This window comes from Meriones unguiculatus, chromosome 6, assembly GCF_030254825.1.
Source record: "Meriones unguiculatus strain TT.TT164.6M chromosome 6, Bangor_MerUng_6.1, whole genome shotgun sequence".
In the NCBI taxonomy this organism is placed as follows: domain Eukaryota; kingdom Metazoa; phylum Chordata; class Mammalia; order Rodentia; family Muridae; genus Meriones; species Meriones unguiculatus.
The window spans coordinates 132,025,948-132,041,124 of NC_083354.1; the positions used below are offsets into that span (position 1 = coordinate 132,025,948).

General features: G+C 35.7%; 1 protein-coding gene across 8 annotated transcripts in view; it reads right to left on the minus strand.

Annotated features, from left to right (window-relative positions):
* Wwp1 (WW domain containing E3 ubiquitin protein ligase 1) overlaps positions 1–15,177 on the minus strand; it is a 99,986-nt gene that overhangs the window by 22,204 nt on the left and 62,605 nt on the right. For all 8 annotated transcript variants that reach the window (XM_060386033.1, XM_060386034.1, XM_060386035.1 and 5 more), the window contains 9 exons: positions 13,958–14,012; positions 13,788–13,872; positions 13,542–13,670; positions 12,325–12,400; positions 12,159–12,230; positions 9,082–9,170; positions 4,927–5,086; positions 2,859–2,992; positions 2,621–2,761 (listed from right to left, as the gene is read on the minus strand). In XM_060386033.1, coding sequence (XP_060242016.1) covers positions 2,621–2,761; positions 2,859–2,992; positions 4,927–5,086; positions 9,082–9,170; positions 12,159–12,230; positions 12,325–12,400; positions 13,542–13,670; positions 13,788–13,872; positions 13,958–14,012 — 941 coding nt within the window. The remainder of the gene's footprint in view (positions 1–2,620; positions 2,762–2,858; positions 2,993–4,926; positions 5,087–9,081; positions 9,171–12,158; positions 12,231–12,324; positions 12,401–13,541; positions 13,671–13,787; positions 13,873–13,957; positions 14,013–15,177) is intronic.

The window sequence follows — 15,177 nt, forward strand, 5'->3', positions numbered from 1 at the left end:
TGGTGATAGCAGAAGACAGAGAGAGCAGGATCTCCTGGATCTGGAGTTACAAATCATTGTAAGCCACCATGCAGGTTCTGGGAAGCAAACCTGGGGCTTCTATAGAGCAACAAATGCTCTTAACTGCTGAGCCAGTTTTCTAGCTGTCCTGTGTAACATGAAAATAAGAAAGGAACTGGGGAAAAGAGAGGAGAGTAGCAGATGGCAGTAAGGCCAAGAGAAGAAAATGGAAGACTAAATATAGTCTAAGTCCATAGTTATTTGAAATTTCTTTATAAAACCTAGCATTATGAACACTGAATAAATGCCAATAAAACATTTATTATCTACAAGTTAAAAAATGAGAATGTAGGTCAGTTGTGGTAGCAAATGCCTTTAATCCCAGCAAAGGCAAGTGGGATTAAAAAATGCAGTTCGAGGCTAGGTTGGTCTACAGAGTGAGTTCCAGAACAGCCAAGGCTACACAGAAAAACCCTGTCTTTCAACCAAAATAAATAAATAAATAATACATTTTTTTAAAAGAGTAGGAATGCAGCATGGAATGAAATGACAGTGAAAGGATAGTTTCTAAACATGATTCTGCCCATTCCTAGCATAGCTGCAGTCCCTTCATCTATAAATGAAAAGGATGCAGTCTTTGAAAAATACTTTTTAATTAAAATTTTATTATAAAGAACTTAAAATTTTAAAAATTCCCACACCAAAATTAAAGACCCTAATTCTATACATCTCAGTGAACTTCCTTTTTTTTCTTTTTCTTCTTTTTTTTCAAACTGGGAGTGTTTTATGCTTATTTTGTAATTACTTCTAGAGAAGTTACATATTTTAATTGAATCTAAAAGCTTTAAAAAAATTAACTGTTTATTCAGACAGACACCAAACACTCTGCTGAATGTGATATCCATATCCTACCAGGTAAGCTAAAATCTCCAGTTTCTTTTTTTTTTAATTTTATTTATTTTTATTATTAGTTACATTTTATTAACTCCCTCATTCCCTCCCAAACCCTCCCTCCCTCCCTCATCTCCTCCCTGCCCCTTTCCAAGTCCACTGATTGGGGAGGACCTCCTTCCCTTTCATCTGATCCTGTTTTCTTGGGTATCTTCAGAATGGGCTATAAAGTCCTTCTCTGTGGCCTAGCAGGACTGCTCCTCCCTTGGGGGATGGGGAGGTCAAAGAGCCTGACATTTAGTTCCTGTCAGAAATAGTCCCTGTTCCCCTTACTATGGGAAACCAATTGGTTACTGAGCTACCACTGGCTTCATCAGCGCAGAGGTTCTAGGTTATAGCCATACGTGGTCCTTGGTTGAGTGGCAGTCTCAGAAAAGACAACTGTGCCTAGATATATTTGGTCCTTGTGGCGCTCCTATCCTTTCCACATCATACAAACTCCCCCTTCTTTCATATGTTTCCCTGCACTCTGCCAAAGGTTTGGTTATGAGTCTTAGTATCTGCTTTGATACACGGCTAAGGTAGAGTCTCTCAGGGGCCCTCTGAGTCTTAGTATCTGCTTTGATACACTGCTAAGGTAGAGTCTCTCAGGGGCCCTCTGAGGTAGGCTCCTGTCCTGTTACTTGTTCTCTCCTATGTCCAATGCAGATTTATTCGTAATAGCCAGAACCTGGAAACAGCCCAGATGTCCCTCAGTTGAGGAATGGATACAGAAATTGTGATATTTTTACACAATGGAATACTACTCAGCAATCAAAAACGAGGAAATCATGAAATTTTCAGGCAAATGGTGGGATCTAGAAAAGATCATTCTGAGTGAGGTATCCCAGAAGGAGAAAGACGCACATGGTATATACTCACTCATATAGTCCTATAAGATATGATAAACATAATGTAATCTATACACCTAAAGAAGATAAACAAGAAAGAGAACCCAGGGTAAGATGATCAATCCTCACTCAGTGAACTTTCTATACAGACAGAAAAGCAACACTGAAGCTGTGAAGCTTCATGCTAGGTTTTATATTTTCACAATTGAATATATTTGCATACATTTATCCACCATCAAAAAATGAAAAGTTCTTGGCAGAATCAGAACTAGAAAAACAATAATCTTTATATCTTTTTCCATGAATCAAATGTCAGTTACCTATATTCAGTAGGCAATGGTAACATTTCATTACTATCACCTAATTGTTACCCTTTCCTCTTTCCTGTTCTTTCTCCATGTTATACTATGCTGACATGCACTTATGAACACAAACACACACACTTAAGTACATATATTACATTATATGTACTTAACTTATATGTATATAAATGTGGCTAGGCTCCGCACATGAGAGAGAACATACAACTTTTCTTTCTGAGATTTTTGAAGACTGCAAAATCTCTTCCCAGCACCAATGTTCTCATAGCTTTTAATCTGGTCAAAAAGTAGAATGCACATGGGAAAGTGCATAATGACATACATTTTCTTATTTCAAGAAAACTGGGAGTGGGGTGTGGATCTACTTTAGAGAACAAAGATTGGCACTAGCAGAGAAAGCAGCTAATGAGAATTTCCCAAAGGGTTAAAACTAATACAACTAAGGGTGTGTATATAGGAGATTTCTAATTACATTCTGTAAGTTCTAGAGTCTGAGTTTAATTAGCTCTATCAACCTACCCAATATATTCATCTTTGTTTTCTTCAGTCACCAGGATATTGGAACCTCCCAACTTCAGATCATGTGAAGTGACTTTTCCAAGAATCTCCATGTCTACAGAAAAGTACATTTCTAAACCACATTCTTCAATGTTGTTGTCCCTGGATTAAAAAAAAAAATAGTGTGTGAGTGTGCATATAAAAAAAGTATATAAGTGGGTTTCAAGTGGATACCTCTATGAAAAAAAAGTCTTCAAACCTTATCCAGATAAGGGAGTTATAAAATTCAGTATCAATAGATTCCAAATCCTTAATAGTAAGCTTCTTACTTAGCATACGCTTGTAGAATGGTAAAGAGAAACCAGTATCAATAAACTTTCCATGGAATAGTGCCTGTTAAGAAAAATAAAAATAAAACATTATTTAAACTTACAAAATAATAATCTTTAGAGCACAGTGACAAAATAGAAGTCAAGTGACATTAGTAAAAAAATAATCATTTGTAAAAATTGTGAAAATTAAAATATTAAAACAAAGCATAGAATACAAACTAGAATGAAACATTTATTTCACAGGTCAAACAAATGTACAATCAAAACTACAAAAAATGATGATATAAGATTTATTAACAACTTCCCCTACTTTTAAATATATTTTTTAAATAATTAGCTTAATTAGATGCAGAGCTGAAAAGCCCCAAGCACCTCTTGCCATTTCTTTCTTATCTGCAGGACTTCTGTGTCTTCATGCCTTTGTGTAACACCAACATAGGAACAAGCACCAATGAGTTTTGATCCCATGAATATCTAAAACCACTCACTGAACAACTATATTGGTCCTCAGCCCCTTATTCAGTTTATATTCAGTAACAAAGTCACTGAAATTATCCTCTCATATAATTTTGAACCTTTCTCACTGTATTGCTAACAAAATCCCCAGTTTAGACAAAAATCAGCTTAAAACTTACCCTGTCTACGTTGGTAAAACATGCCAAGAGTGCACACACTATTTCCTTACTACATCCAGTTCCCCTGTCTCGGGTCACTAGTCATTGCTGTTCCTCTGGCTTCAAATACTATAGTATACTTACTACACACAGGAAATGGCAACCAGAAGAGCTTTTGTGTAGTCCACCCAATCTGCTCACCATTAGCATCTGAATTCCCATGTTCTTATTACAAATAAGCTCTCTATCATTTCTGTGAGCAATATAGACTTCTCTCTTTTATTCAAGGGCATTGTTCCCATATTCCTTGTATTGTGGACTTTATCAAGTTTTTTGCCCTCAGCTGCATTTGGTCGCACATAGCTATATCCCAGCACACCGGTGGCTCAGGTAGAAGGTTATAAGTCTGAGCTACAGTAACAAAATACTACTCTGTTACCAAATTCTCTATGATACTGCACTACAAACTTCTCTAAAGCCGATGCTTATATTTTCTGTATATATATACACCAATCTTTCCATCCCAACACTCATAAAGACAAAAATTCACAAGGGCAACTACATTGCTCTGAGAAGTTTAAGTGAACTGACTTGGTAATTTCCTTTGGCTAAATAACTACACATGCCACCCCATTTCCCCACATGATGTGAATAAGAAATAAGGCCTTTCACTTTTAAATTTTTATTTATTAGTCCTAAATTTCATACACACACACACATATTATTTCTTTAATCATATTCACATTATCATGTTATTTCCTCCTCCCTCTCCCAATTAACTTTCCATGTTCCCAGTAAATTCTTTCTCTTCTACTTTCATGCTTCTGTCTGTCTGTCTGTCTGTCTATCTCATTCTGTGTGTGTGTGTGTGTGTGTTTAATCGAGGTTGCCTGAAAGAACATAGGTGGAATACTGTAAGTTTGAGAAAGTGAAATTTACTGGTGGTACCCACCACTGAAGAATCTATCACTTCCCCCAGCAACCATGAATTGCTGGTAACTACTCAGGGAGGGTATAGTCTTTTTCAAGATTTTTTAAAAATCTACTTTTTTTGTACACGTGTATGTATGCAGCATATACATGTATGTGGAGGCGCCAGGCTGATGTTCAGAGTCTTCCTAAATTATTCATCACCATATTGAGACAGAATCTCTGAATCAAATCTGAAACTTGCAGTTTCAGCTAATTTACCTAGCCAGCTTCCTCCAAAAATCCATTACTGCCTTTTGGATATTGGAATTATAACTGGGCCACTGCAGATCTGAACTTCAGTCCTTGATCCTGCTTGGCAAGAAATTACCCACTGAACCATCTCCCTACCCCTACAACACTTCTGAACTAAACTATATGTAAATATAATAACTGAGGGTTGGGAACTCACCATTGCAATAAAGCGACCAATAAAGCAGAAGTATGAAAGATGATCAGGATTTATAGTTGATGCTGGATTTATCTGTAAACAATAGTTATTCTTGCCTGCATACTCAAATAAGCAATACATTGGGTTCAAAACTTCATGGGAAAGCAAGAAAAACCATTCTCTATAAGAAAATAAGTCAAAATTATTTTTAGTATTCATAGATATGTGGATTTTTAAGAGGTGTTAAATAGATCCATAGATAAATAAGTCTGTGCACTCACACATACATGCATTCACGTGCACGCACACACGCACACACACGCACACGCACACACACACACACACACACACACACACACACATCTACTTATACTTACTAGCCCTCCTCCATTTATATTTTATGGCCTGGCCTTCCATTCCAAGCTCCTGCTGGCCCTGTGCTGGCAAACTGCAAGCTCTGTCTCTCACAGGGAGAGACAGTGGTGCATATTCTTTTCTACATCGCACTTTATACGGCGTCTTTCTTCAAGTTTAAGTCAGCCTTATGGAGTACACCTTTTCTCAATTCACACTTCACTCCAATTTCAGCAATTTTTGAAGCAATTTCAGAAGATAGTGTATATCTGTTATTTCATTCATTGTGCAATAACATTCTGAATATATTTTATGCACATAACCTCAAAGATCAAAGCCATGTCCATATATTTTTAGTATTCTTAACTCTTAAAAGGCATTTTATAATATCTATTTAAGAAGCTTTTTTTTTTCTTGTTTTGGGTTGTTTTATTTTATTGATTCTAGGTATGGAAACCAGGTTTCAAGCATGTTAAGCCACGGGTCAAACCACTGAGCTAAGCATTTGGTGGTGACACTGCAGTACATAACTGCGCTGTGTAAGACAGTAAAACATTTGTCTTGTTTTTTGAGGTAAGGTCTTACTTTATAGCTCAGGCTAGTCTGGAACTTGACATGGGGCCAGGCTGGCTTTGAATCTGCAGTAGTCCTCCTGCCTCAGGTTCCTAATGGCTGGCATAGCTGGCTTTTATTGCAAATGTATTCAAAATGATGTTAAAATTAAAAAGAAGCTAAATCTCTAAATATGCTAAGTGCTTACTAACTTTGAACTACCTATTTTGCTTCACTTTAGTAATATTTAACACAAAATAAACATTTACAAAATGTTCTAAAGTAAGAGTCCAAATGTAAATATTTACTGTGATCAGTAAATTCAGGGGGCTCTGCCTTGCCAAAATCCCCACTCTTCCTTATGAACCTGCTAATAAATATTACTGGCTTTAAGGAAAAAAAATTTCTGGGCACATTAACCTAGTCTTCACGCAATGGTGCAGCAGACAGTAGTGTTTTCTATCATGATGAGCGATGCCCTCCTGAAAGACTCAGGAAATTGCTGTCAGTAAAAGCAGAAATGTGGGTATACTGTTTAAAGAAAACAAGAATTATTGTTATTGCTTGGTCATTGTTGTTTGGTTGGTTGGTTGGTTGGGTTTTTTTGTTGTTTTTTTTTTGAGACTCTTTTCTTTTTGGATCTCACTATGTAGTCTTGACTGGCCTAGAACTTGCTAAGTAGCCCAGGTCGGCTTCAGATGAACTCTGTCTGCCTTTGCCACCTGAATGCTGGGATTAAAGATATCACCACACCTGGCTCAAGAAAAGACACGATTTTAATTGTTCGATCTGGTAATTTATGTAATACTATTTTCTTTAAGCTGAGAATTTATGTAATACTATCAAGCAATTTGAAAAATTTCAAGTCATCATGGATCACCTCTATGCCTATTCATATGCTCTGTTACTATGTTTATAAATGATTAATAGAGCTTTTAAAATGTTCCCTGAAAACTAGCTGAGGAGTACAGACAACAGTCAATGAACAAAATCAACTATGAATTAATGTCAATTCATATAGCTAAATTCATCTTCAAAATAGTAAGTGAACTAAGTCACTCCACTTTGTAATGGGAGGAGTAAGACGTTTTCCTTATAGAAGAGAAGTAAACTCTAGTAAGAATGTGTTTGCATGTACACACGCATGCATGCACGCACACACCAACCAGAAATAAAATTTCCAGTTGCTTCAGATCACTTTTAGAAAACAGTAAACCAGAGAAAACAGCATTGATCCAAAAGAAGAATCACTATATATGACAAAAGCCTTTACCCTAATACCAACACAAAAGAGAAGTTCCTAACTAGAAAAAGGCAGAAGAATTGACTTTTAACACAAATGAAGCTCCACACTCTCAAAGTAGACATATGAGGCTGAAAGAATCATGACCCAACACATAGGAGCTAGCAGGACCTAAAGAAGAAAATGAAGAAAACAGTAAAACAGCAAATGAAGAAAAACCACACAAGAAGCAGCAAAATATAGGGCAATCCTGCAAACGGTAACATGAAGACACGCTTTAGAAAACCAAAACAGGAAAAGCACTGGGACCAAATGATTAGAGAAAGAAAAGATGACAGACATGTTAAGACTGACAAAGGAGATTCCACATACCCATGATTGATGTTCCTGAAGAAAGAAAAGAACAAATAGAACAGAAAAAAATATTCAAAGATAAAATAGAAGAAAACTTCCCTGAAATCAAAGCTCTTAATATGTTCCTTTAAAAAAGACCGAACAATCCGCAATGAAGCTAATGAACTTTAAAGGACAGTGTTTGTAGGCACCCAGAGAAGATTTTCTGACAAAGGTTTAGCCTCATACTTCATAGTACTCACATTCAATGCTAAAACAACAGTGAAGCAGTACCTAAGCATACTGACTAGACAATGTTGTCCAAGAATTTTCTGTCTAGTGAGGTTGTTGTTTATACAGAAAACCAACAAAGAAAGCATTTCCAAACATGTAACAACTATAGGAACATATCGCCTCAATGGCCTCTTGAATAAGCACCTTGATGATGAATCTAACCAACCAAAGCATGAATCAAATAAATTATGAATAAGAAAATAATGTTACAGAGGAACTGATACATGCATTTAAACTGTCAAAACAAAACTGAAACCAAAAAACTAAGACAAACAATGGTTCACAAACAATGTGAATGTTAACACTGAGGGGAAAAAAAAATACCACGTTCACTCATTTCTAACAAGTACCTTTCTTTTCAATGTCGGGGCATTTCTGAAATTCAGAAAAACTCAGAGTACATAGCACATAAGTACTTGCTGGGCAGAGCTGAGAAACGAATGTTTTAGACAGAGAAGGGCGCTATATAAACACTGGCAGACCCGCAGCAGTTGCCGTGTGTCTACGCCCACCCCTGCACCTGGGCCTGTCTCTGTCAGCCGAACTCAGACTGGGATTGTCAAACTGTGACATTCTATGAAGTCAGAATTTTAGGAAGACTCAATGAAACTGTTAAACTTTTTAAAAAATGCCAATTTAGATCTGTGTGAAACAACCAAAGGGAAAGGCAAAGAAAAAAGGATTTTCATTAACTATTTCACAAGTATCAACTCTTAACAGTATTCAGTAAATGTAGAAAATTTCATTTTCCAAATAAACTCAGATCATAGCAAAAGCACAAATAAAAGTGACATGCAATGTTGTAATAACAAAATTAATAAATAACCTTCTGTGAATCTATTCATTATGCTACACCCATATGTGGAATACTATACAGTGTGTACAGAAGGATAATCACAATGGTTGGACCCTGTGATAGCTCATTGAGTAAAAACACTTGCCATGAAGACAGGACATCCTGACTTTTTTGATCACCAGAATCCATGTCCTCTGGGCATGTGGTCATGGTGACCTGTAATCCCAATACATGGGATGAGGAGACGGAAAATCCCAGAAAAATCTGGCTAATCAGAACTCTAGAGTCAGCAGAACACAATGCCTAAACATATAAAATAGAAAGGTATAGAGGAAGACACCAGATGTCAACCTCAGGCCTCCACACACATGTGCACACACTCCTACATAACATATACTCACGCACGCACGTGCACCACACTCATGCAAGTACACATACACACATACCATACACACATGCATATACAAAAATAACTGTACTAATGGTTACCCAAAGGAACTCTGCCTGCTACTGAAAAAGATAATTTAATATATTCACAGATTTTAAGAATGTACTACAGATAACAAAATGGAATTGTTTCAAAGCAATAACTTTTTAACTTTACCTTGCAAGGCCACCATAATCAAGGCCTTCTTCTCCTCTAAATATTACATATAATCGCCTCCTCAAGTCATATGGTTTTAATGCCATAATCTAATTAAAGACAAAATATGAATTTAGACATTTATACACTGCATAAGTTACTTCCAAATTAATTCAATTTAAATTTAATTTGTATTTTCAAAAGTATACATTTCCCTAACATATTTATTTCTGCAGTTCATCTGGCTCATTCCATAAACTAGCTAAAAATGAACAATCCTTCAAGTTTTCTCTGACTCCCTTTATATACTCTTCCCGCTTCTAGTGTTACACAGTGGTTCTACTTTGAGTTGGAGGTAGGAGAGGACAAGTTTGACACAGAAAGCTATTAATTAGATTGTATTCTCTCCCTGTTCCCGCCTCAGATTTTATAGTCTCTTAACAGGTAAACTTTTCTCTTTATCAATACTGTAAGGTGAAAGGGGTCCCATCTACACCTACTGTCTCTCAGGAGGATAGAAATTCAACTGTGATCCTTACTCAGTGATGGATATTTAAATAACAGCATATCTTAAAACAACGTCCAAATAATCTGTAAGCTTTCATTAAAATTAATTGTAAGCATGCTTTATTTGTGGATAAAAATTTACATCTACTACCATCCATCAGAATTGCAGCCAAAGACTGACCTGGGTCCTAATGCAGCTCATTAATTGGCTTCCGAAGGAGCAATTATGGGCTTAACCCCAGAGCTGAACACACTTATAGCAGAAAAAGTGAAATAATAACTAACATGAATTTAGATACACACTTTCTGAAAGCAACTCAAATATAACACTGAACAAGTCATTTGTAAAGACATATTTGGAAACTTGAAACAATTATTTGGTTCATAATTAGTCACTCATACACAAAAGCAGTTTTGACAACAGCTACATTAGCTATCTTTTCTAAAGCTCAACAACTAGTAAAATGAGGCTATGGTATAAATGTGTCTAGGCTTTCAGTATTACTATTCCATTTTAACCTGTACCAAATAAATAAATGAATAAATAATGAACAACAGTAGCAACCAGCATGGCACAATAATCCAAAGGGTACTGTAGTGGCAGTCATACCTTGGTGGTAACCTGTTAACAGCTCTCTAATTGGACCTAAGACTGCCTCAACAAGAGGGACATCACACTTGGTACTAGAAACCAAGCCAACTACCTAGTGCTAGCAGCTAGTAAAGTCCTAGATCTTGGAACACATAACCACTTCACTGACCCAGCATAATCTCCAACTATAATTCTAAACCTCTCTCCCTATACCCACCGATAAGTGTAGTTCTTACCCCTCATCAAGGAAGGTTCTCTTTACAACAGACAGAAACCATTATGAAAAACAGCCAATTAAAATGTAGACTTGCAGAATTCAGTCTGAACTGATAGATCTACAAAACAACTCCCATATCTAAGACTCAGAAAATGCTGCTGGAAAAGGGCAAAAAGATTTTAAGAGTCAGAGGATCAGGGTGTTTGTTGTGAGAATGTTACTCCTAGGAATGTTAGAAACTACACCCATAAAGTCTCACTAACATGACTGCCTAACTATGCGTTAGAACAAGGAGGACACCAAAGGACATGCTAATACGAACAGGGGAAGGTTCACAGGCCTCAATCTTGTGAACTAATGAATACTGACAGCAGGAGAAACAGTCTTCCCTTGGGAAGAGTATGCCAACTGGCCATCTAGTACTATATGGTCAGCCATAAAAAAAACATACACATACTAGTAGCACTATACAGAACAGGTTGTATACCTATATTAAGAATGTGTGTGTGTGTGTGTGTGTGTGTATACACACACATATGCATGTAACAACAATTACTGAAAAAAAGAGGCCATAAATTTGAGAAATAGCCATGAGGGGTAATGGGAAGAGAGTGAAAGGAGAAAATGAAAGAGGAAAATAATGTAATTACATTATAATCTCAAAAATAAAAGAAATAATTTTTAAAAAACTAATGAAACTTTTAATTACAAAGAAAGTTTGGAAGATAGTGAAAGGTTATGAAAAATTCTCTATTTCATCATTTTAAAAAATGGTATCATTTTGTTTTTAATAATATTCAGCAAATGACTCCAGAAAGGCAGACATTCATGTAACATTCTGAACATGAAAGGCACTATTCTTGGTACAGGACATAGGTAAAGTAAACCAGCAGTCCAAGCTGTCATGAAGTATATATTCTAGTAAGGGAGACAGCAAAGAGCATGTTAGGAAACATAAATGGTTATAAAACCATGTGCGGGAGGAAAGCAGGGGCTATCATTTTAAACAAATGTCCATGCTAGATCACCACTCAGTGAAACCCACAGGTCAGAATGAACAGAAGAGGACTAATGGAATACTCAAATTTTCAACACCTACCAATTTGATTCGATTTATTAAAACTTGATTTTCATAAGCTTTACTTTTAAATATCCTAACAAGGTAAATGCCAAAACAGACTTATTCCAAATGCTGTTTAAACTTTATTTTACTAAATAAAATTCTTTTATTTAGTTAGTTAGCTATTTGTCTATCTATACATTTATTTACTTAATTTGCTACTTATTTACATATTTATTTGTTTATCAGATTTTAAGACAGTCTTTCACTATGTAGCCTTACATAGCCAGGAATTCACAGAGATCTACCTGTCTCTGCCTCTAGAATGCCAAGATTTAGGGCATGTGATACCACATCCAGCTACACCTAAATTCTTGATGTAAGAATTTTCTCTCAGTCTCCCACCTTTATCTATAAAATACAGATGGCAGGAATTCTCCACAGAGATGCTGTGAGAAGAAAAGCAATGGAAAAACTGTCAATAATTGGCCAACAGTCATGATTTACTACATGGTGAAGTTTATTTTTATTTTAAGTATATGAATGCTTTGTCTCCATGTATGCCTCCAGGACACATAATAAAGTTTAGTATAATTATTGATGTATTAACTCAGGAAGTGGGGACTATTATAAATGCTTAAAGACTCAAAAACTAACTCCTTTAAAAGTTCAGAATAAAGAGACAAGAAGTACTGTTTCATTCTGAAAAATATCTTCCTTACCTGTTGGAAGGAATCTTCAAATAATGTTTGTCGGGACACATTGATCTTTACATGACTGGGTAGTGCATTAGACTAGAAACAGAAATATCACATAAGCCACAGCATATGTATTATATAATGGTCAGACTAGATGATTATGAATGAGATTTATTTACCACTGTAGTACCTGGCACAAGTAACGGAAATGAGCAAGCTTCCACCTAAAGCTGCGTTCATAAGCAATCTGTGGACCACCTTTAGTTCTAAAGAGAAACAAAACAAACACAGCTATAATATTCAATATGAAACTGTGTATTAGATTATAATATAACTAAGGAAAGTTATTTGCTGGCAATAAATACAGGTCTATTTGTTAGTACAATGGAGGCTTGAGTCATAAACGTTGTCACAGTAGCAGAACACAAGCACAGAGGGAGACTACAAGTTGGGACAGGTCTATTCATAAGCCCTCAGTTTCCTGAAGTCTTAAGTTCTATTCATATTACTTAAAAGAACCTTTGAGAATTCTTAAAGCTGAGGAGGAAGTCAAGAGATTCTAGATAAGAGAAACATGATGAGAAAACCTATACCTCATCTTAAGCCTGATTTTAACAAAATTCGAACAAAAAAACAAAGCAAAGCAAAATTGAATTCCATGGAGCAAGTCACATGCAGATCATGTGACTCATTTGGACAATAAGAAAAGAGATACAAGATTCAGCTCAGAATGAGGAGGCTTGCACCTAGACAGAGTCTTAGCAGATGGAACAAAGCACTTTGATGTTGAGTGAACAGAAAATGCTGTCTTCTGCTGTCACATTCAGAGCAGTTCATTCATTCATGAAAGCTTACTAAATGCTAAGCAAGAACCTGGCATTACTCTAGACAGTGAAGGCACTGTTTGTTAATAACATGGAAAAAAGTGACTATTTTGTGTAACATGCACCAATGAAGGAAACAGACAAGAATGAACAAGTAAACTATATATTGTGCGTTTTAAGGGAATAGATGGCTTATCACTTTTTCAAGGGAAAAAAAAGGGCCTTATTAAATAATACACAAGAATAATACACAAGAAAATAATAATAATCTCTCAAAAGTTATTGGAAGATAAAAATGAACTAACACATCTAAAATGCTGAGCACAATCTTTGGCATGAAATTATTACACATATATTTGACATTGTTATCATATAAAATAATATATAATAATATATTATTTATATAAGAAATGAAATACCACAAATCTATTCTAGAATAATATATAAAATAGTTATAGTTAGGTATTACTTGTGTATATTTTCTTGAACAAAAAAAATCTTGTTCTTAAATCTGGGGCTACATTCTAGTCTAAACCTCCTGTCTTCACTAAGTAATAACTTTAGAGTTCAGATTTCCACTTACACAGATGACTTCCCATTGCGAGGATCTTTGAATGTAGTTGTTCTTGTGTTATGATCAACAAAGTACCTAACACCTTCCCGGGTATACCTGATTTCCCAGCCTTCTGGCAGGGGTTCCTCATTTGGTAAGCTGAAAAAGACAAAATTCATAGTCATCAGGTGAGTATGCTTTAGGGACCTACAGCCCACTGATAGCATCTATCCACCTACCCATGCATGATGACTTGAGACTACAGTGTACACATACCCTTGAGTTCTTGGATCTTCCCACTGGGTTGTTTTTGTATTATGATTCACAAAGTAAACTCTGTCTGTTGAATCCACTCTTTTTTCTAAAACAAAGTATGGATAACTTTTAATAACAATTTGGTACCTATATGCCTCATACATATTTTTAGCAACATCATATCAGCTTACCCCAACCTGGTGGTAAAGGTCCGTATGGGTCATTTTCTGCAGCTAACATTGAAGCCTGGTTGAAAAAGCAATTGTGGACAGAATTAAGATAGCATTTTTAGCTAGAAATATACTAATATACTGAGTAAATTAACAGTCACAAGTTAGAATTTTTTTAAAATATGACCAAGAATTATGCCTACAGCAATTTCAAGAAACAAAGTTCCAAAAGTATTATGAAGAGCAGCCATCAGCTGATATAATTATTAGTACATGATTTAGAAATCATGTAATAATATCAATATTTTAATTTCCTGGACCTTCTAATGAGTAAAAGGAGATTAATGAATAGTAAATAGAGAATTATTCCATTTAATCAGACAATATTATTTATTCAAAAATAGAAAAAATTATTATAACTATTCTGCAAAATAATTATTCAATTGGTAATATATACACATTTTAAAAATGAATATTTCATATTACTCTAACAGACAGTGTTAACTGTACTCATTATCAATTTTTATCTTGTCTTTCTTGATAATCAAATCACTAGTTTTGCTTGAAAGGAATAGTCCTCGAATCTGGATTAATGAAGTATAAAGTCATCAATTCTGGCCAACGGGATAGAAGCAAAAGCCCCTGATTTGGGTGTCCTTTGCTAAATTGCACAAGCAGGGGCTTGCTAAGGACAAGGGCTTAATAGAGGAAAGCTCTCCCCTTTCAGTTTACTCTTCACTTTCATGGCAGAGACTCTGGAAATCAGACTAACGGCAGCAGCAGCTCTTGTAAGTTCAAAATAGCAGGCAAGATGCATGACAATAGAAGGTGCAGGCAAGATGCATGGTAACAGCTGGTATAGGTAAGATGAACAGTTCAGACCAGATGCATGAGAACAGATGATGCCCTAAAAGGGAACTCAGCAGCTTGATGGCACTGTAAACCAGAAAATGATTAGTTCTTATCCCAGCCCTTGTATTCTATGCAGGTAACTAAACTCACATCCATTTAAGAGGATTCTGCTATTTAGCAGAAAGTATTTTGACTCATACCCAATACCTAACTTTGTCCTGTTTCCAAATTTCCATGCACACAAAGTCCTACACAGAAACAAAACAATGTTCACGGTACAAACTTTCTTATTTACTATATACAGGATGAGCACTAAAACCTAAATTTCTAAAATACTCCAAAGCAGAAAATTTTCCAGAATGCATATTTATTTATACACTATCATAATA